The sequence below is a fragment of the Phyllopteryx taeniolatus genome, chromosome 16 (assembly GCF_024500385.1).
Source record: "Phyllopteryx taeniolatus isolate TA_2022b chromosome 16, UOR_Ptae_1.2, whole genome shotgun sequence".
NCBI classification, from domain to species: domain Eukaryota; kingdom Metazoa; phylum Chordata; class Actinopteri; order Syngnathiformes; family Syngnathidae; genus Phyllopteryx; species Phyllopteryx taeniolatus.
This window is the reverse complement of record NC_084517.1, coordinates 17,373,513-17,391,134: the sequence shown is the minus strand read 5'-3', so window position 1 is coordinate 17,391,134 and position 17,622 is coordinate 17,373,513. Positions and strand designations below refer to the sequence as shown.

The 17,622-nt window shown below is 44.3% G+C and overlaps 1 protein-coding gene across 3 annotated transcripts in view; it reads right to left on the bottom strand.

Moving 5' to 3' along the window:
• pde4a (phosphodiesterase 4A, cAMP-specific) overlaps positions 1–17,622 on the bottom strand; it is a 53,705-nt gene that overhangs the window by 12,583 nt on the left and 23,500 nt on the right. Inside the window, exons 1-6 of one of the 3 annotated variants that reach the window (XM_061749027.1) lie at positions 10,353–11,210; positions 7,847–8,032; positions 6,299–6,335; positions 6,101–6,171; positions 4,855–4,904; positions 4,004–4,116 (exon numbers count right to left, since the gene is read on the bottom strand). In XM_061749027.1, the coding sequence (XP_061605011.1) occupies positions 4,004–4,116; positions 4,855–4,904; positions 6,101–6,171; positions 6,299–6,335; positions 7,847–8,032; positions 10,353–10,546 (651 nt within the window). In that variant the 5' untranslated portion in view covers positions 10,547–11,210. Of the gene's footprint in view, positions 1–1,242; positions 2,942–4,003; positions 4,117–4,854; positions 4,905–6,100; positions 6,172–6,298; positions 6,336–7,846; positions 8,033–10,352; positions 11,211–17,622 lie in introns of those variants that run through there. The other 2 variants (XM_061749026.1, XM_061749028.1) reach the window with 2 other exon arrangements.

The window sequence follows — 17,622 nt, the reverse complement described above, 5'->3', positions numbered from 1 at the left end:
CTGCACAGACATGACACGCGCACAAATGCAACATAAATACATGCAACGGACATTGTGTCTCTCCTCTCATGAGACCACCGTACCAAATAGTTTTCTCGTGTGTGCATCTGACTGGAAACAGCAGCATTTAAATCAATCAACAGTCGAGTTTTAATTCCCTGTAGTTCAACGTGGTATTTTCTTGACAAGCCATACTGACGCTCAGATTTGGGCCGAAAATGGAAATAGGCACTATGTCTGCAAAAACTGCGTTAAAATACAAGAAAAAAGTATTGAAATGTGGATTATTTCACTTAATTATGTCAAATCCTCTGCCAATAAAACAAGACAATTTGACTTGGCAGGAAGTCCTTAAAAATAAACATAACGCGCCTCAAAAACCTCCACCGATGCCTTAAAAGCAGTGTATTTACGCTCCCTAGGATGTAGAATTACTACCTACTAAACTTACTCATAACCAGTAATAAAACCTTGATAACACATTATAACACCTTAATTTCTAAGATTTCTAAGGGGGGGGGGGGAATGCGTGAAGCAAACTTCGTCATTGTCTAAATACCCCTGAGCCTAACATATGTCAATTGGTCCAAAACAAACTGTCAACTAGAGTTGTTCTCCTTCAGAGCAAATTGGACCACAATCACACCCTTCATATTTTGTTTAAATTCTTCAGTGAGATTTGACTCATACAGAAGCTCATTTGTTTGCCACCTCGCTCAGAAAGGTCAATTCTAGTACTGTAATATTACACGTTAGGCTTCCAAAAGAAATGCTACCATTACTTCCGTCCTCATCTAAGTTTAGTGCACGCAGTACGTCAGGCTCTGTAAGACCCTTGTTACAACTACAATTGACTATTTTATATCCTCTGCAGGCCCATTATCGTAAGCAGAAATATCACGCCGGACAAAAAACAAGCATATTTTGCCTTGTTTTGAGATATTTAATGTTAGTTAGATTACAGTTTTTGCAGTGCGGATATCCCATATTATATATGATATAATAGATAGATATTCTGAAACGGCTGACTATGTATATAAAGTCATGTTTGGGTAAACAAACATGTGCACAGCAGAACATGTAAACAAAGCGTCTTCCCTCCATGTAAATGCTTTCATGCTGCTGAGAGTCATGAATCCTAACAAGAGGAGTTGCTCATGCACTGCACACTTGGGACACTTGATGATTCCAGCAATCTAAGATGGCCACCGCCAGGCCTCGTTTGCCCTCCGCGAGCCCTACCTGGTCCCACCAGCCGATGAGCCAGGGCCTGGAGCAGGTTTCGCAGAACAGATCCACCAAGGGGGTCCTGCGCTGCGCCGTCGTCCCACCCCCCTCCAGGACCCCGCCGGCCGCCTCACCGAGGTCCAGCTCTGCCCCTGCCCTCCCCTGCAGGGGGCTGTAGCTGGAGGAGCGGGGCAGCCGGTAGCCCCCCGGTACAGGCGAGGGACAGGGGGACGGCGTGGGGTCAATAGCCTCCACCACACCCATGCTGAGGGTGACGGGGGGCTTGGGCCGGTGACACAGGCAGGTGGTCCGGTAGTGGAGGGGGGTGGGAGCACTGGAGGTGCCCCATTGGCATGAGGGTGTCGTCAGGGTGCGTGGGGAGAGGCCGGGGCACTCCAGAGTGAAGGCTGCCCCGAGAGGGGGTGAAGGAACGGGGGCAGGGGGCGAGGGAAGGGTGCAGACTATCCTGGCCTACATGCAGCACCCCGAAGCGTCCCACCCGGTCAGTCCAGAGACGGCTCCAGGCCAGCCACAAATGTGAGCTAAAAAAGACACGGGGCCCAGGAGCCCCTGGATCTGGAAGGTGTGGAGACTACATCTCATCCTATTTGTTGATCAGGCTGACCCAAATGTAGAGCCACCGCAGGGTTGAGGGCGATGGGAGCGAAGAGAGAGAAGATGGAGTAAACAGAGAGGGGCCGTCTGAAGGGCACAGAGACGAGCCTGGAGAGGAAGACGAGGCCAACGTGAGAGAGACGGGCAGGACGGGGATGCTCGACTAACAAAAAATGAGGGCAGTTAGATGACAGAAGTGGACGAGACGGGGAGATTGTGACAGCAGCACCGCAGGACGACCTGGGTATCAAACAATGGAGGCAAAGGGAGCAGCGACGACACTGGGAGGAAGGCAGGAGGGGAATCACAAGAGAGAACAGACAGGACTGGAGAAAAGAAATATGGGAGAGTTCCTTGCAGCCGCGGTCTGGAAAAACAGGCTCTTTCTCCCTGCGTCGACCGCCCCTCCCCCACGGTACGGATCCGAGAGGGCCAGCCCGGTTCTCGTAGCGGCGGATCAGCCCCGTCCGTCCCCGGCTGAGCCCAGCGCACTGCTCCGTGTCACCCCGAGCCCAAAGGATGCCGGAGACCGATCCGGGCCGCCTTAGGCAGCCGGTCCTCCTCCTCTTGCGATGCTGTCGCCACTCACGCCGCTTTCTCCCCAGGATACCGTAGACGGCTCTCGGAAGCTAATCAGGCGGTGTGGCTGCACGCGCATGCACGTGCGTGCCTGCGCCCGCTGGCTTCTGATGGCGGCCCCAGTGCGCATGCGCGGCGAGACGGCGTGTACGTCTGTCGAGAATGTGTGCGTGTGTGTGTGTGTGTGTGTGTGTGTGTGTGAAAGCGATAGACTGAGTGGGAACACTGTAGTCATGCGTCTCCATGTTGGATCTTTGTTGATTGGTTGCAGCACAAAGTATCTGTTTAACCCCGCCCCCGAGAGATTCTCACACTAAATGCATACAAAAAGGCGCCAGACTGAATCCTCATTGTTTACATCCGGAGCTCAGCATGTTAAAAATATGAACAAAAGAGGGGACTATATGTGGAAAAGAACAAATTGTGCCTGTCGCTTTAAGACAGAACACTACTACGAGAGCGTCGCCTGCGATGTCATTGGATCCTGCCCGGGACCACATGGCTTGCGGTCAGAATGGCGAGCCAATGACGAAACGGCAGAGGCAGAGCCTGCTGCTGTTCGATAGCAACCGAGGTTAGAGTGGAGACATCAGCATCAGGACCACTCCCCCCCTCCCCTCACTAGGCCTCTCTCGTTGCCCCATGTGTGCATGCTCAAGACGCTGCGTACACACACTGCAACGAGGACGTAGTAAAGCACAACACGCACGCACTGTGCCACACATTTGTTTTGTCCTTCTCAAACACCAACGTAACATTTCTGTTCGACGGGTACGTTTATCACCTCTCATTTATTTATTTACATTCCAAAATAAATAAATACAACTTCAAACAGGTAACATTTAGTGCTATAGTCTATTACGAATAAGTCCTGCTTCCAACATAACAGCTGTGGCTAACTTGTTTACAGTGCTAATGCTAGCTTCGTATTGCTCGCGCTGCTATTTTGTTGAAACCAGATATGCGTTCTCTGTGACTATTTATGACAACAATGCAATTTCATAATTGAATGATATTATGAATGGCCACGCTTTTGCACGTCAGTAAGGGGCTTTGGTCAGAAACTCGAGGGGGGGGGGGGGGGGGGGGGGGGAATTACTGAAGTTAGGCTACATTAAAACTCATTAATTTGGAACCTGTAGACCAAGGACCCCTGTAAGTGTACATCAATAACAAAAGAATGTACACTGGAACATCAGCTGTTTTGAGTCCTAATGTGAACAGATTCCCCTCCAAAGCATATACAGCGGTTGACTTCTTTTTACACTTGCATGAGTTAAGAACTCTCAGCCTGAACTATACATGTCACGTCACGTTAAGGGTAACCACGATAGTCATTGTGTATAAATTCTACAATTAGCAGTGGTGAATTGTTTTTGCACTTGTAAGGAATGTTAAACAATTAGTTGTAACATTTCCTGTGAAGTTAATAAAGCTTCAAACAAAACTTCCAATTTCTTATGGATGATTGATAGATGTTTGAAAAGGCTCCAAGGGGCCAATTGGACCATGTCTAATGTGTTGTCAGTCAATAAGAGTGTACATGTCGTGTCATGTTGGTGTGCAGCGGGCGGACGTGTACCTTGTTGGAGGCCATCTCGCTGACCGAGCGGTGGGTCTGAATGGTCTCCAGCTGGTCCAGACACCAGTCCAGCTCTTCCAGAGTCTCCCGCGCGATCTGCTGGTATGTCTCCTCTGGGCAGGGACACGCACGCACACAAGCAGCAATTTAAACAAATATACCATAATAAATTATAATATATTGGAAAAGCTGATTGCCACCATGCCGCCATAATTCATGCCAAAAAAAAGCTCCAACCAAGTATTGACTGCATATAAAAGAACGTACTGCTCAGAAGGCCAATTGTTACCTAATTTCTACATGGAAAATCTTTTGGATTGTTTTCTTATCCTATAGACTACTCCAACTTCAGGAGATGCTGAATTTATTATTTATTTATTTTTGTTAGACGTAAACCATATTTATCCAAATTATAAAAACAAAATCAAAATGATAATAAAAATGTAATCACAATGTATGAATCTACAGAATAGATGCAGTTTTCCATGACATAAAAAACAACTGTACAAAGGCATGATATTCATTGTCGGGACACTTCATTGGCACAATCTAACTTCGTTGAGGTGTGCCTAATATTTTATAGTGAAAAACATCGGATCAAATAGTAATAATATAAATCTGAAAGATTATTATCACTGTATTTATTTTTATTTTGTATAATTATTTTAACTTTATTTTATTTAGTTCTTATTTTTAAATTATTATTATTATTAATTTCATTTTCTACCATTTTAGTTGTACTCATTTATTTATTTGTATTTATCTTTTTATTATTCTTTCTTTCTTTTTTTTGTATTGTTTGTCATATCCTTTCTGCAAGTGATGGTGCATATTTGATCCAACGAGCTTACCAGAGAGGGTAGCTTGGGGAACAGCGGGCGGACTTGTGACGGGCGACCTCCTGTGGACAAAAATTTCGTTACGCCGAGAGCAGAACCGCACGCTGCTGCCCTCTGTCGATCCTTGACACACATTTCACCACGAGGCCAACAAACGCTTTTGACACACACGAGTTATAATTATATTTGTATGTATGTATGTATGTATATGTATGGAATTCATCCGTATGAGATGAGCGCATGCATTGAAATGCTGGATGCTGAATAGTGGTTAAAGCTTTAATGTGCGCTCTCCCATCCCAAAATACATACAAATTCTCTTGTTATGATTGAAATATTCAAAACAGTCAAAGTGTGAACAGTGCTGTTTGCTTCAAATAGCCTTCATAATTAAGCTGCGAGGTGGGAGGAATTTTCAGGACACAGCGGCATAATTATAGAACGCTGGTCGTTCTTCTGCATTGCTTTATATATCATATTGATGCAGAGGCTGAAAGTCTGCCAACAACAATCAGCTTGTGTCTCCCGCATCACAAAAAGAGCATCGTTTTTAGCGTTATTGATCAGCTCGTTACACTAGATGTCGGGAAAATAAATGTGTGCCTGCCACTAAGGTGGTGGAGAGCCAAATAAAGATGGATACATACATACTGATAATCGGGCCGATTTTGAGCTGCATTCTGCCCTTCCAAACAAAGTGTGGGGTGTATTAAGAGTGACATTTCCTCCCCGATCTGATTGGAAAACGGTCAGGCAATGTTAAATGTTAAACTTGTTCAATAATTATGATGGAAAATCCTTATGTGTGTCACTGGTTGACACTGAGTTCGACCGAACCATTGACTCGTTGATAGTGACAAATGATGACTGGACATACAAGGCTACAAACACAGCTAATCGGGTCAAATTTGAGCATTTTTTTGCCCATTTCGATCCAAATCAGCCAAGGTCTGGTTCTCAGATGTGGCTGAAAGATTATCCTAAGCTATTACCCTGTAGCGTGGGGTTTGTTTATCCATTTTTGTTCTCATGATCTGCTTGGAAAACTGTGACGATCGACAATCAGAAGCGTTAAACCTGTTCAATATTTACGATCTCAAAACCTTATGTGTGCGGTCGACATCGAGTTTGGCTAAGCCACGGACTTCTTGATTGGGACGTGGAATGGAATGTGTGTACCCAGCTTAACAGGAATATAATGTTGCCAAAATGATGATGAAAAAGAATACGCACAAGTACGAGGCTACATGATACTGACTTGTTAGTGGGTGTGGTGACATTGGCGAGGATGGTGAAGTTGCTTCTTACAGATCGTAGGCTGGCCAACACCTGAGGATGGGGAGGCAGGGGGGGGGGGGGGGGAATGGGGGGGGGGGTAAAGGATAAGGGGGACCACCACAATTAGGTACAACTCACTGACATTAATTGGCATGTTATTGACCAAGGGGCAACGTACCTGAGCGAAAGGGGTGACGATCATGTCTTCAGCATGCCTGTGGATGAAAAGGTTTTAGCGTCTAAGGCAGGGATCTTCAAGCGTTCTTCACCAAACTATTCAAAATGCTGGAGGTCAACCTATGCTAAGCAGTTTAACATATTTTAAGGGGGAAAAAAGTCTAAATTTTACCTTAGTGTTCTTGGTGACAATTTAGCAAAAAAGTAGTATTAGTGGGATTTTTTTTTTTAAACAATGCTTATCTAATAACATTTAACTTTAGTTCCATTTCTAAAACAAAATTGTGTGACACATTTTCATAAAACTATGTATTATTTGTTTAACATTTGAAAAAAAAATATTTCCAATTAAATACCTTTTGACAAAAAAAAATAGTGTGCTATCATTCAACGTTCTACCTTTTTGTCATCACCTTTCGATGTAGGCTGGGTATAATTTTATTATAAGAATATACGGCAAGCCAATAAAAAATGTGCAGCTGGCCACAACCAAGGGGCATGCATTGATATTAGGGAGGCCTTTATTTGTAAAACTGCATTTTTTTCTACTATTATTCATAGATTTTATATCACAATATCACAATATGATATAGTCAAACAAATATACTGTAGGTTAGCTGTCATTCCTATTTTCCCCTTTTGTTCTTGTAGTTTTTTTTTCCTCCTGTTTAAACTTCAGCTTTACAGGTACCACGTCACGGGGCGTTGCACGGTGGCATCAGTCATGATAAAGGTGATTACAGCCACCTAGTGGAATATTTGAGGTGGCACTAGTGGACGACGTAAGCTTTAGCGGGACGTAGTGTCTCCCACTGATAAATTTCATCAACTTGTTTTTCAATAATTAATTGAAGTCAAGTTTAATTTTATAGCCCTTTATCACGAAAAAGTCTCAAAGGGCGAAATTGACGACATTCCCTAATCTCAACGCGCCAATTGGGCAAATAAAAAAAAAAGAAAGCATGAGAAGGTTAAATCCTATTTAATAAAAGACACATTTTACATATAACAATATAATATCTATTTTAACATATAGGGGTAGCTTTCATTTTTTTCCCCCTTTTGTTTTTCTCCACCTCAAACATCAGTTTTACAGTTTTTTTTTTTAAATTAAATACAGCAGTGGATTTCTGAAATATAAATATATATATATATATTTTAAAATATTCCTTGACTTATTATAATACAATATCATATCTATTTTGACAAATACACTGAAAGGTAGCTTTCATTGTTGTTTTTCACTTTTTTTTTTCTCCCTTCATATCATCAGCTTCACAGGTGCCACGTCTGATTTGCAGGTGGTGCTTGTTGTGTGTCGTGTCTCCTGCAATGCATGGTAGTATCAGTCACGGTAAAGCTAATTACATCCACCGAGTGGACTGTTCAAGGTGAAGCTAGCAGACAATGTACGAAATGCAGTTGTGTTGCGGCGTCTCCTGGAGCACAGGCCACGGTAGAGTGTGGATAGAAATATTGCCCTCAATTCTTGTCTTTCTTTGGAGGTGACTGGTACAAAGTTGGAGCAGGTTGATGTCTGCGTGCTTACCCCTCGCTGTTGATGGAGGAGTTGCGTGACATGGTTTTGGGGGATGTGTCGTAATCGGACTCGGAGCGGTACAGGAAGGACTCCCTGCGCTGGCTCTGCGGGAAAGAAGGGTGCAGCACCAACCCAGGACTCGCCTGCGAATCCATGGGACTGCGTCCCGGCGAGGGCCCATTCTCCGAATCGAAGCTGAGGTGGGGGTGACGGGGACGACATGGCAGGAGGATGCAGATGTTAATATGTGCACTTTATACATTCAAATGAGAGCCCGTCTGATAGTGACACCAAGATGTAACACGATAAAGCATCGCAGTCGGTCCTTATTTAAATCTGTGTGAAGAAAACGATGTGACAGGCGCAGCGTGCAGCTGTTGGATGGCACGTCGCCACAAGCCTGCTGGAAATGACGCTTTACTGACACATTATATTCTCAAGCAAAATTAGATGATCGTGCTTCATCGTTCCAAAGACTTCTGTTTATGCTCCCCAAAACACTTCCTCACTGTGGCTAGGCTACACCTTCACAATCAAAACTGGAGCTCAAAAATGATGACTTTTACAAAGATAATCCAGAAGTATTATCATTTGTACACCCGATACCCTTTATGTATCTGAATTACGACATCAAGATCCACTTATTATTCATCGCCTTTCCTTGTGGTGACTGCTGTTAATAAAGAGGAGTTCAATTCGTGAGATGAATCTATTTAACAAACCTCTCACATCAACAGCATCAAGGGGCATGACTAGATATGCCAATTTGTTTTTTTTTAATTGACCTCTGGGGCATGATTGCAATGAATACGAGCCATAAAATATGCCGAGCAAACCTGGGACATCCATGAAGTGCGGAGAAGGGGCTAATGTCCCTAAACCTTGACAAAAAGAAAGAACAAAACAAAACAACAAAAACTATACCATGGAAACCACAAGAAAAACCAAATCTGCCTGCAAAAGTAGTGGAAAAAAACTTGCGGATGAATATCCTCCTGAGGATGGAATGACCTAAGGTCTAAGGTAAGCAACAAGTGGCCAGGCAAATCATTAACAGTGCTGTTTATCTTAAAATCTTAAAGTAAATGTGTTTTGTTGCTTGTGTGATTAATGACACACGCTACTCACAAAAAGTTAAACGCAAATTCGGCTTTCAGGTGAAATTTCATTATGAACCTAAAGTGCACTATAAACCTTTTCATGTGAATTTAAATGGACCTTCTCTGAACCTTTGAATGCAGCTGTTGAATGTTTCAGTACTTTTTGCACCACGTTTCCTGGTCTGTTTAGAATTAGTATTTAAACAGTTCTCCTCATCATGCGATTCACATTTTGACATCATGAGACCAAGACGGCATGTGCAATATCTAGTGATCAACGGTATCTCACCACTGCGAGGCTTCAAACAGGATGTTCTCAGAGGGAAGTGAACCCTTTCGAGTGTCATCAGCAGGTCAAATCGGTACCGATACGTCTGTGTCATCTTTAAAGTGACATTTTGCAGACGGAAACACACTTTTGACGCATTGAACTCATTCGCAGTTGTTCGTGTTGTGAAACTGTGCTGCAGGTAATTCCATACATCTGTGTTAGTTTGTAGTTTCTACAATGTTATTTTTCACCTGTTTGGTCATATAGTTGACGGCGGCTTGCAGTTCGCTGCATCTGCCATTCATGTTTGCATCAGCAGTCAAGTGGCAGCTGCGTGGGTTGTGTTCAAGGGACACCTTGTAAACCACGGCGAATATGTTCTTTATTTATTGTTGGGGGAGTGGACGATCACACAGTTGTAGTAATTAATTTGTTTGTTAGAAGCGACAGAAGTGTTGAGCTGCAGTTCTCCACGTTCAGTTGTGGTCTGTCACCTATGTTCTCCCTTTACATACATACATTGCCCCTTATTGTTCAAACTGAGACACCACATAATGGAAATACCTTGTGTTACAGGCTGCATTCAAAGAGCATGCAGTTGGAAGTTATTACTCTAAAAAAGTCTTATATTTGAGTGAAACATATGCTTTGTTTGTGTTCTGTGTTCTTTAACATTATTAACGTTATTCAAAGAAAACAGTTTCATCACAATTGTAAGGTGTATCAAGTATCTGTACTGAAATGTAAGTACTGTAAAAAGGGGCATCAGCGCACCCCTTCAAACTATAAATACTGAGAGACTGGATGAGTCACAGAAAGGCACAGAAGTGGATGTCCTTGGAATTTAAAAAAATAAAAATGCTGTTAATTTGGCTTCAGCTTCTAAAGAACAGAGATGTGCAAAAAGTACTGGAACACTAAACATTTGGACATTTGAAAGTTTGGAGAAGGTCAATGAAAATACCCCTTTATATGTGACAGTACATTTTAGGCTGAAATTTAACCCTGAATTTCCTAATTTGCTGTGATTAGTGTATAAGCCATTGGAAGTTAGAGATTTAAAGAGCATAGTAAAAGATAAGTCCTATAGAAACTCCACACGTTGTTGATCCACGAAAGGCACTCTCCAGATGCAGAAGCATACCTGCAGTAACACTGACACGAGCGTCTGCGCTCCTGGATGCTGCGGTTCAGTTTCAGACGGCGGAACAACGCTGAGCCTCCTGGTCCACGAGAATGCTCGCCCGGTGACACCGGCGAGGTGAGCGAGGCGGCCGGAGGAGGCCCCTCCGGACCGTCCCATAAAGTCAGCTGTCGCGACAGCCTCCTCTGAGTCATCGCCGCCTGAAGCTCCACTTCAAAATGCTCGTCTTGTCCCGTACGAGTGCTCCAAACTACTTGGCCGCGACTTCAACGCCACCGGATCAAATAACAAGGCCCGGATCGCTCGCCCGCATGCCAGCTGTGTCAAAGTCCATCGATATGCATATCCTGCGCTTGGATCCTCAGGCTCTGGATGCTTCAAATCCTTCCCTCCCCGCCTCACTTTGTTCTCAGGATTTATGCACGTCTCCTTAATCCGTGCATACGTCGGGGTCGTTTCAGGTCTGTCGATTAAAAGGAGACAAGGCAACCCATCTCCTGATATTTCACCACCTCAGCTCCACTCCCACCGGAGAGAACACAGCCCTTCCTTGCTTTCTGTAAGACGAGCCTCTTATTTTTCAAATTAATCAACTTCACGCCCTTCAAATTAATATATCTCTGACTGAGTTTGTCTCCCCTCCCTCACTCTTCACCTCCTTTCGGCTGGGCCCCTCGAGCATGTGCTCTCAATGTCCTTATCTCACGGCTCACAGTTGCTCTGCAGCAACAGGAAAGCTGATCAGTAACAGACCACAGGCAAGACAACAACACTCACTGTCTGTATGTTGGTGTGTGCGTGTGTGTGTGTGTGTGTGTGTGTGCAATGAGGATTTGCAAGATAGAGAACCACCCAGAAAGAGCCAAAAAAGAGAAAATTTTGAAGGCAATGTGGTTGACTCAAAGCCCCCACCCCCCTTGGCTGTGCCAATGTTTACACGTTCCACTAAAGGGTGTGCATGATGGTGGAGAGGAGGATGGGGAGTGGGGGGTTATTGCACCCAAAACATTTTGGTGTTTTGACACCAACATCCTTGCTCGGAAACAACAATTTGCGTGGCCTTTAGATGGGAACAGACACAACGCTGACTTAATCATCATCTCCACCAGTGACAATTAGACCATGAAATAGCTTTTTCTACCAAGGTGCAAGCGGGTCAAGCACAACTAATTTGGCGATGACATCGGAGATAGGAATATTCCACAGCCTCAGGGTTTAATGGTTTGTGGACTTTTTTTTTTTTTGTTCATACTTACATGGCGGCATGTTGAAACAAAGCATTCTTTTTTCATGTTTTACCAAAAGAGTGTTGTGCTGCTGGCGGAACAAGCTGAGGTGTTATTTGTTACGTCAATAACAGGAGCACGTTTCGATTGTTATTAACAAACATTGTGTTCACGCCGCACCCGTATGGCATTTGGACACAGTGCTGGTACAGTTGGTTGCTTCATTGGAAAAAGAGAAGGAAGCATTTGTAGAGGAAGCTGTTTGTGGAACATCTTAACCCATTTTTTTAAAGAGCCCACACATGATGAGGAAAAAAAACCGAGTGTTCTTACTGCTTTTATATTGTGTGGTTTACGCAAGATGACTAACAAACCCCACAACAATCGAGGATGTCTGTCGTAGTACCAAAACAGGCCCGGGCAAGGTGCCACAAGACACCCAGATTGCTATAATATACACAGAGGAACAAGTAGAAGTAAAAGAACATAAGGATTTGCAATATATAAATATTGGACAGGTCAAAAATGTACAATTGTTGGCCCAGACCGTTTTCCCAGGAGATTGGGGGAAGGAAAATCACTCTCAAGCCTGAGGCATCCGAGCATTGGACCTTTGCTGACTTGGATCTCAAGTGGGGAAAAACGTTGAAATTTTCACAATCATCGATATGTGTGTACCCCGCTTAATCGGCTGCCGCGGAGTCTGTGTTTCGGCCCAACACGGTGTTGACGACGTACAAATTTGCATTTGGAAATATTGAACCGGTTTAACATTTATAATTGTCAGCGCCAACTGTTTTACGACCTGATTGGGGAGGTAAAGAAAAAAACAACAACTTAAGAAATCCCCCAGTAAAGGATAATCTTTTAGAGACATCTGATAATCGGGCCGTGGCTGACTTTGACCGGAAGTGGGGAATTGGACTCCAATTTGGCGGGATTGTTTGTAAATGTTCAAATGCAGCTCGATTATCAGTATGTGTGTACCTCACCTAGGGCAGAGCTCGCTTATGAAAAGTCCTCACGTTAAAAAAAACAAAAACAAAAAAAGACAACTTCAAGGGGGAAAACCTCAGGAATCATCACGCTCATGACAGTTGCCATTGTGATCTGCAGAGAGCTGACAATTATTCCATCGTGTGTCATATTGTGAGCCCGGGCTGCATAATAGCTGGTGAAAGCTGGCTAAGTGACTCATACCCACGGAGGGAGGACAAAAAATACAAAATAAAAAAAAAAAAACCCTGTTCGACTCTTTGTATTTGGTGTGTTTTTATGTTTTCACTCACACTGCAGCAGGCACGTTCGCTCGCACGGGACGCAAGGTGGCGATAAGCTGCGGGCGTGGGCAGCTGGTTTAGCGAGCGAGGAGCGTTTCAAGCACCGAAACGATGATCAGAGACCTTCAGCGGGACGTCGATTTGTGCCAGCTGAGCGGCTCCTTCTTTATGGGAGATAGCAAAGTCTCGGCCCTGGGATGCAGAGGAGCACATTAACTCTCACTGCTGGACAACGCCTGAGGTAATGGATGTAGTAAAAACCCACATTCGTGATGGAAGGATGCGATCGCCAATGTGGAACTTGTAAAAACAGTATCTATACTCCAGGAGTTCAACGAAGGAAACTCGAGACTTCAGCAAATGTCGTGAGACTTCAGCAGGGGTGTCAAACTAATTTTTTTCAAGGGCCACATTGTAGTTGTGAAACCATATACTATTGCATGCACACAACAAATGATGATGGATGACTAGATTTGAAATTCAAAAACTGCTTGCAATATCTCAGCGTTATACAAAGGGATTTGCTTTAGCAAGCCACATAAAATGAGAACCCGGCTGGAATGGGCTGTCGCGGAAAGATGACAGCTGGCGACTTACGCCCGCTTATTGAGCGATTGAGCACTGCACATCTACCGACGCGCTCCAACGAGAAAACTGTCACCCTCTATCGGGTTTTGAGGCTCCGCATACTGTATATTGTACTGTGTTGCTTTTATTGAACCACAAAAACATGGAGTGATTGTCAAGCAAGAAGCGGGTTGCAACAAAGAGAGAAAGTGGGCGAGAATAAAGGAGAGTGTGCCTTTTTTTAATAAAGGGATGGAAATTAAAAAATTTTTTTTTATCCAATTCGCCGATTAATTGAAAAAAAATGAACAGATTAATCCATTATTTTGATGATGTGAATAAAAATGAAAATAGATGGATGTAATGTTACTCTCTGTCTGTTTGTGAGCCAAACCAAACGTATCGACATATTTCCTGCATGTAAATCTGAACTCTCTTTTGTACATAGGTATCAGCGCCGTTTGGTTATTAAATTAGCGTCCTCTTTCAGGGAGTCCTTGTGTGCTAAATGCAGTAAGCTGGGAAAATCATGCTGTTCTGCTGCGGCACTTCATTTCTTTTTTTCCCCTCTCTCTCACTCTCTGCACAGATTCATGCCACAAAGAGGAGGGGGGTGGATTAGGTGTCATTAATGCCACAGCCTTCAAAGGGCTATGGAGGACTGAGTCAACGCAGCGATTAGTTTGATTAAACCTCAACGAGAAGAGGGGAAGGGAGGATTTACATACATTTCCCCCCTGCGCTGACCTCTGCCCGGTCTCCACGGCCTCCCCGCAGTTGTTTCTTGTCATAGATTATTCATTAGGATTCATGATGAGGAAGCAAGGCCCCGCCACATCAGCGTTTTCCCAAATGTCTTGCATGGTGTCAGCTCCGGCCTCCCCGCTATACGCAGCCATTAATCAGACCTCTCAGTGAAGGGGCACTTACACAAGGCTGCCTTTCACTGAAAATGGCCAAAATGGTGTCGTTTTGCATTGTCCTAAAAAGATTTGAAGTCGCAAAGACAACCACACAGCTGGAAACGCTCAGAATGATCATCGACAAATACTTGTTACACACATACCGATAATCGGGACCATTTTAAAGCCTGATTCCCGACTTACGAACAATTTTAACAAAGGCTGATTATGGGATGTCGATAAAAGAATTTCCTTCGCCATTATGCTGGAGTGTGGGGTGTGTTAACAGTGATATTTCCCAACTAACCTGGGTGGAAATCGGTTGGAGCTGACAATCGTAAATGTTAAACCTATTCAATATTTCCAATCGCAAATTCTTATGCGTGTCTTCAACACAGAGTTGGGCCTAATCACAGACAATGTGATTGTGACAGGGACAGATGATTAAGCGGGGTACACACATAACAATAATTGGGCAAAATTTCAAAGTCAGCAAGGGCCCGATTTTCGGACGTGTCTGAAAGATTATCCTGAGCGATTATCCTTGGGTGTGCTAAGAGTGATTTTACCACCCCGATCTGGTCAGAAAACGGTTGCAGCTGACTATAGTAAACGTCAATCAGGAAGGGACTTGAAGATGGCCGGACTAAAATCGAGGAGCATCAGGTTGCGTTCCGTGTTTGTATCACGTGTTAGACAAGTCATTCAACACAACAAAAGTGACAAGGAGAAGACTTTGCAACTGCAGTGCAGTTACCAGATAAGCTAACAGTGAGGCTAGTTTATTTTTCTTTGCACATTCAGTTGGTCTGGATGCTTCATAATTGTTGATGGAAATATCGCTAGTGCCCTTATTGGTCATGGACAGCACATGTTATTGTTCCCTTTTTGGGTTTGTTGTTTTTTGGGTGAAGTTTGTTGTAAGTTTTTATGGACAGATGCTCATCTTCACTCCAACCCTCCCTATTTATCTGAGCTTGGGACCGGTGCAACTGGCTGTTGACCAGTCCAGGGGCACAGCTGGGATAGGCTCCAGTGCAGAAGAGCTATAGAAAATGGATGGATGAAAATTATAAACCCATACAGTACATAGGGTCACATTGCCAACTAGTGCCCTGGCATGAATACTACAGCAGTTGTTTTTACAGGCATACGGGTAGTGTTTTTACAATGCTGGCATCCATTCTGAAAAAAAATCTCTAATTAATTTGGTCTTTCTCATATAAACCTTTCCTTAAGCTACTTAAAAAAAAACAACATTCACTGTCAATATCACCCCATCCCCTGCACCCACACACACTATTTTTCTCCATTCTCTTCAAATTAACAAGTTAATGATTAACCTGCCGGAGTACATCACCCTCGCTCCCCCCTCAGCGCACAGTTTTGCCCTCAGAGGAGAATGACAGTTATTTCCTGCCCCCGCTTCGTCTTCTGCCGAGCAAGCACAGATGCTTATTTTCAAGCGCAAGTGCCAATACCCCTTACATCCCTCCTCCTACCCGTGAGCTGTGCCTCACCCAGGCATTTAGCACCTGGCTGATTGCTAGAAGTGTGGGGGAGTGCAGTGAAGAGAGAGTAAAGAGATTGCAAAATGGGAGGGGGGACAAATAAGGGCAATACTGCTATTGGCTTGACCATAATGTATAATCACAGCGGCTGAATCATCCTGCGAGGGAGCCATTGAGCATGTGAGGCGCTTTAAGTCTGCAGCAATTCCTCAGGCCTGGACACGCTTTCGGGGGAACGTGCCCGTAACTGACGCATCTCCAGTGACACATCCATGTCCGCTTGCCTCAGCTTGCCCTTTGTGTGCTTTTCAGGCAATCACAAGAGGACAAGGAATGACAGAGGCACGCTCCCGCCTGCTTCCATTTTAACGTTGGCATTTACAGTACAATGCACAAGAAGCGGAAGCTCCGAAGGGGAGGGCAGTGCTGCGGATGCCACACAGGGTGGGGCAAGGCCAGGGCATCTGGCCACTTTAGCTCCAAGTGAGCCGGGATGAGGATGAAGGAATCGACAAGGCCAAAGATTGGCCAGCAGGGCATCAGCGGGGCATCAGCACTTGGCAAGCAGACTTAGGAAGACTGCCAGTGTGACAGTGATGTGCAGTAGTGTAGAGTTGGTTGGTAGACATGTTGAGACAAACCAGTTCATTTGTGTCAGGAAAAGCATCAGTACTATCCTCCCAGAAGCTACAACGATCAACAGAAACATCCTAGTGGACCCACCTTGTGTTCACTTGACAAAAGTGGCTCTGGCTCAGCTAGCTGATCATGTGTAAGGGGTGGTTATTATGTAAATAAGTTAGCACTCTTTTGTAGTGCAGGAGGAATCGCTGACAGACACATTTTCAAAAACAAGCAGATCAAAAATATTTACTTGGTTGTTTAATTTCCCACTTGAAGGGTGGTCAGGCACGCCAAAGACCAACTACTTACATAATAGCACGTAAATAGTCAATTTTACATAATACGTGCCCTCTAAACAGTCTGGGAAGGCATGTTCAATTTGTGATAAACCCCCTCTCTGGGTCCAACATCAGTGAGCATATACATATAACCTCCCACAGACCATCCAGCTCTGCAGCACACGGTGTGGTCTGCTCACAGAGCCGAGGATTACGGCAGATTATCGCGACTCCAGCGCAGAGGGCCGGTCGCCGAATTTACAGAACCACAGGTGTCGGCCGCGAGCTGACACCTGCTCAATTCCACGGGACAGAGATTTATTAAATGTGCTAAACCAGAGGGGATTATCGGAGCCGGAACATGGCTGGCAGACGGCCGGCATCTAGCAACCTTTTAATCTATTAATGCTTGATATACACCTGGATTTAGTGGTCCAGATGAGACACACTGTTTTTACACAACTGGCTTTTATTTGAGGAAATTGGCCTGAAGCCCGAAGGGCAGCCACTACCTACAAAGACTTTCTACGGCCTGCTAAATGGCAACTATGTTATCGCTACTCAAGGAATATTGCGAAATTCAAGTCTTCACACTGCCTCAAATGTTATCTTCCACCTTTGTATCTGATACAGTAGCTGGATCCAAAAATTACAAAGATAAGCAGTGCAATGCTGAGGCCAAATAATCCTTAAGATATCTGTCTGACTGTGACTGATTTAATTTAAAAAAAAAATAAAAATCATGATGCGCCAGGCAATATTGTTCCATTATAGTCCTGTATGACGTGGTAATTACAAACTGCCACACACGACCTCTGTCACCACTGTTTCATCTGCAGCGTCTGGTGGGTCACTGCCTCACTTAGACCCCAATTAGAGTAG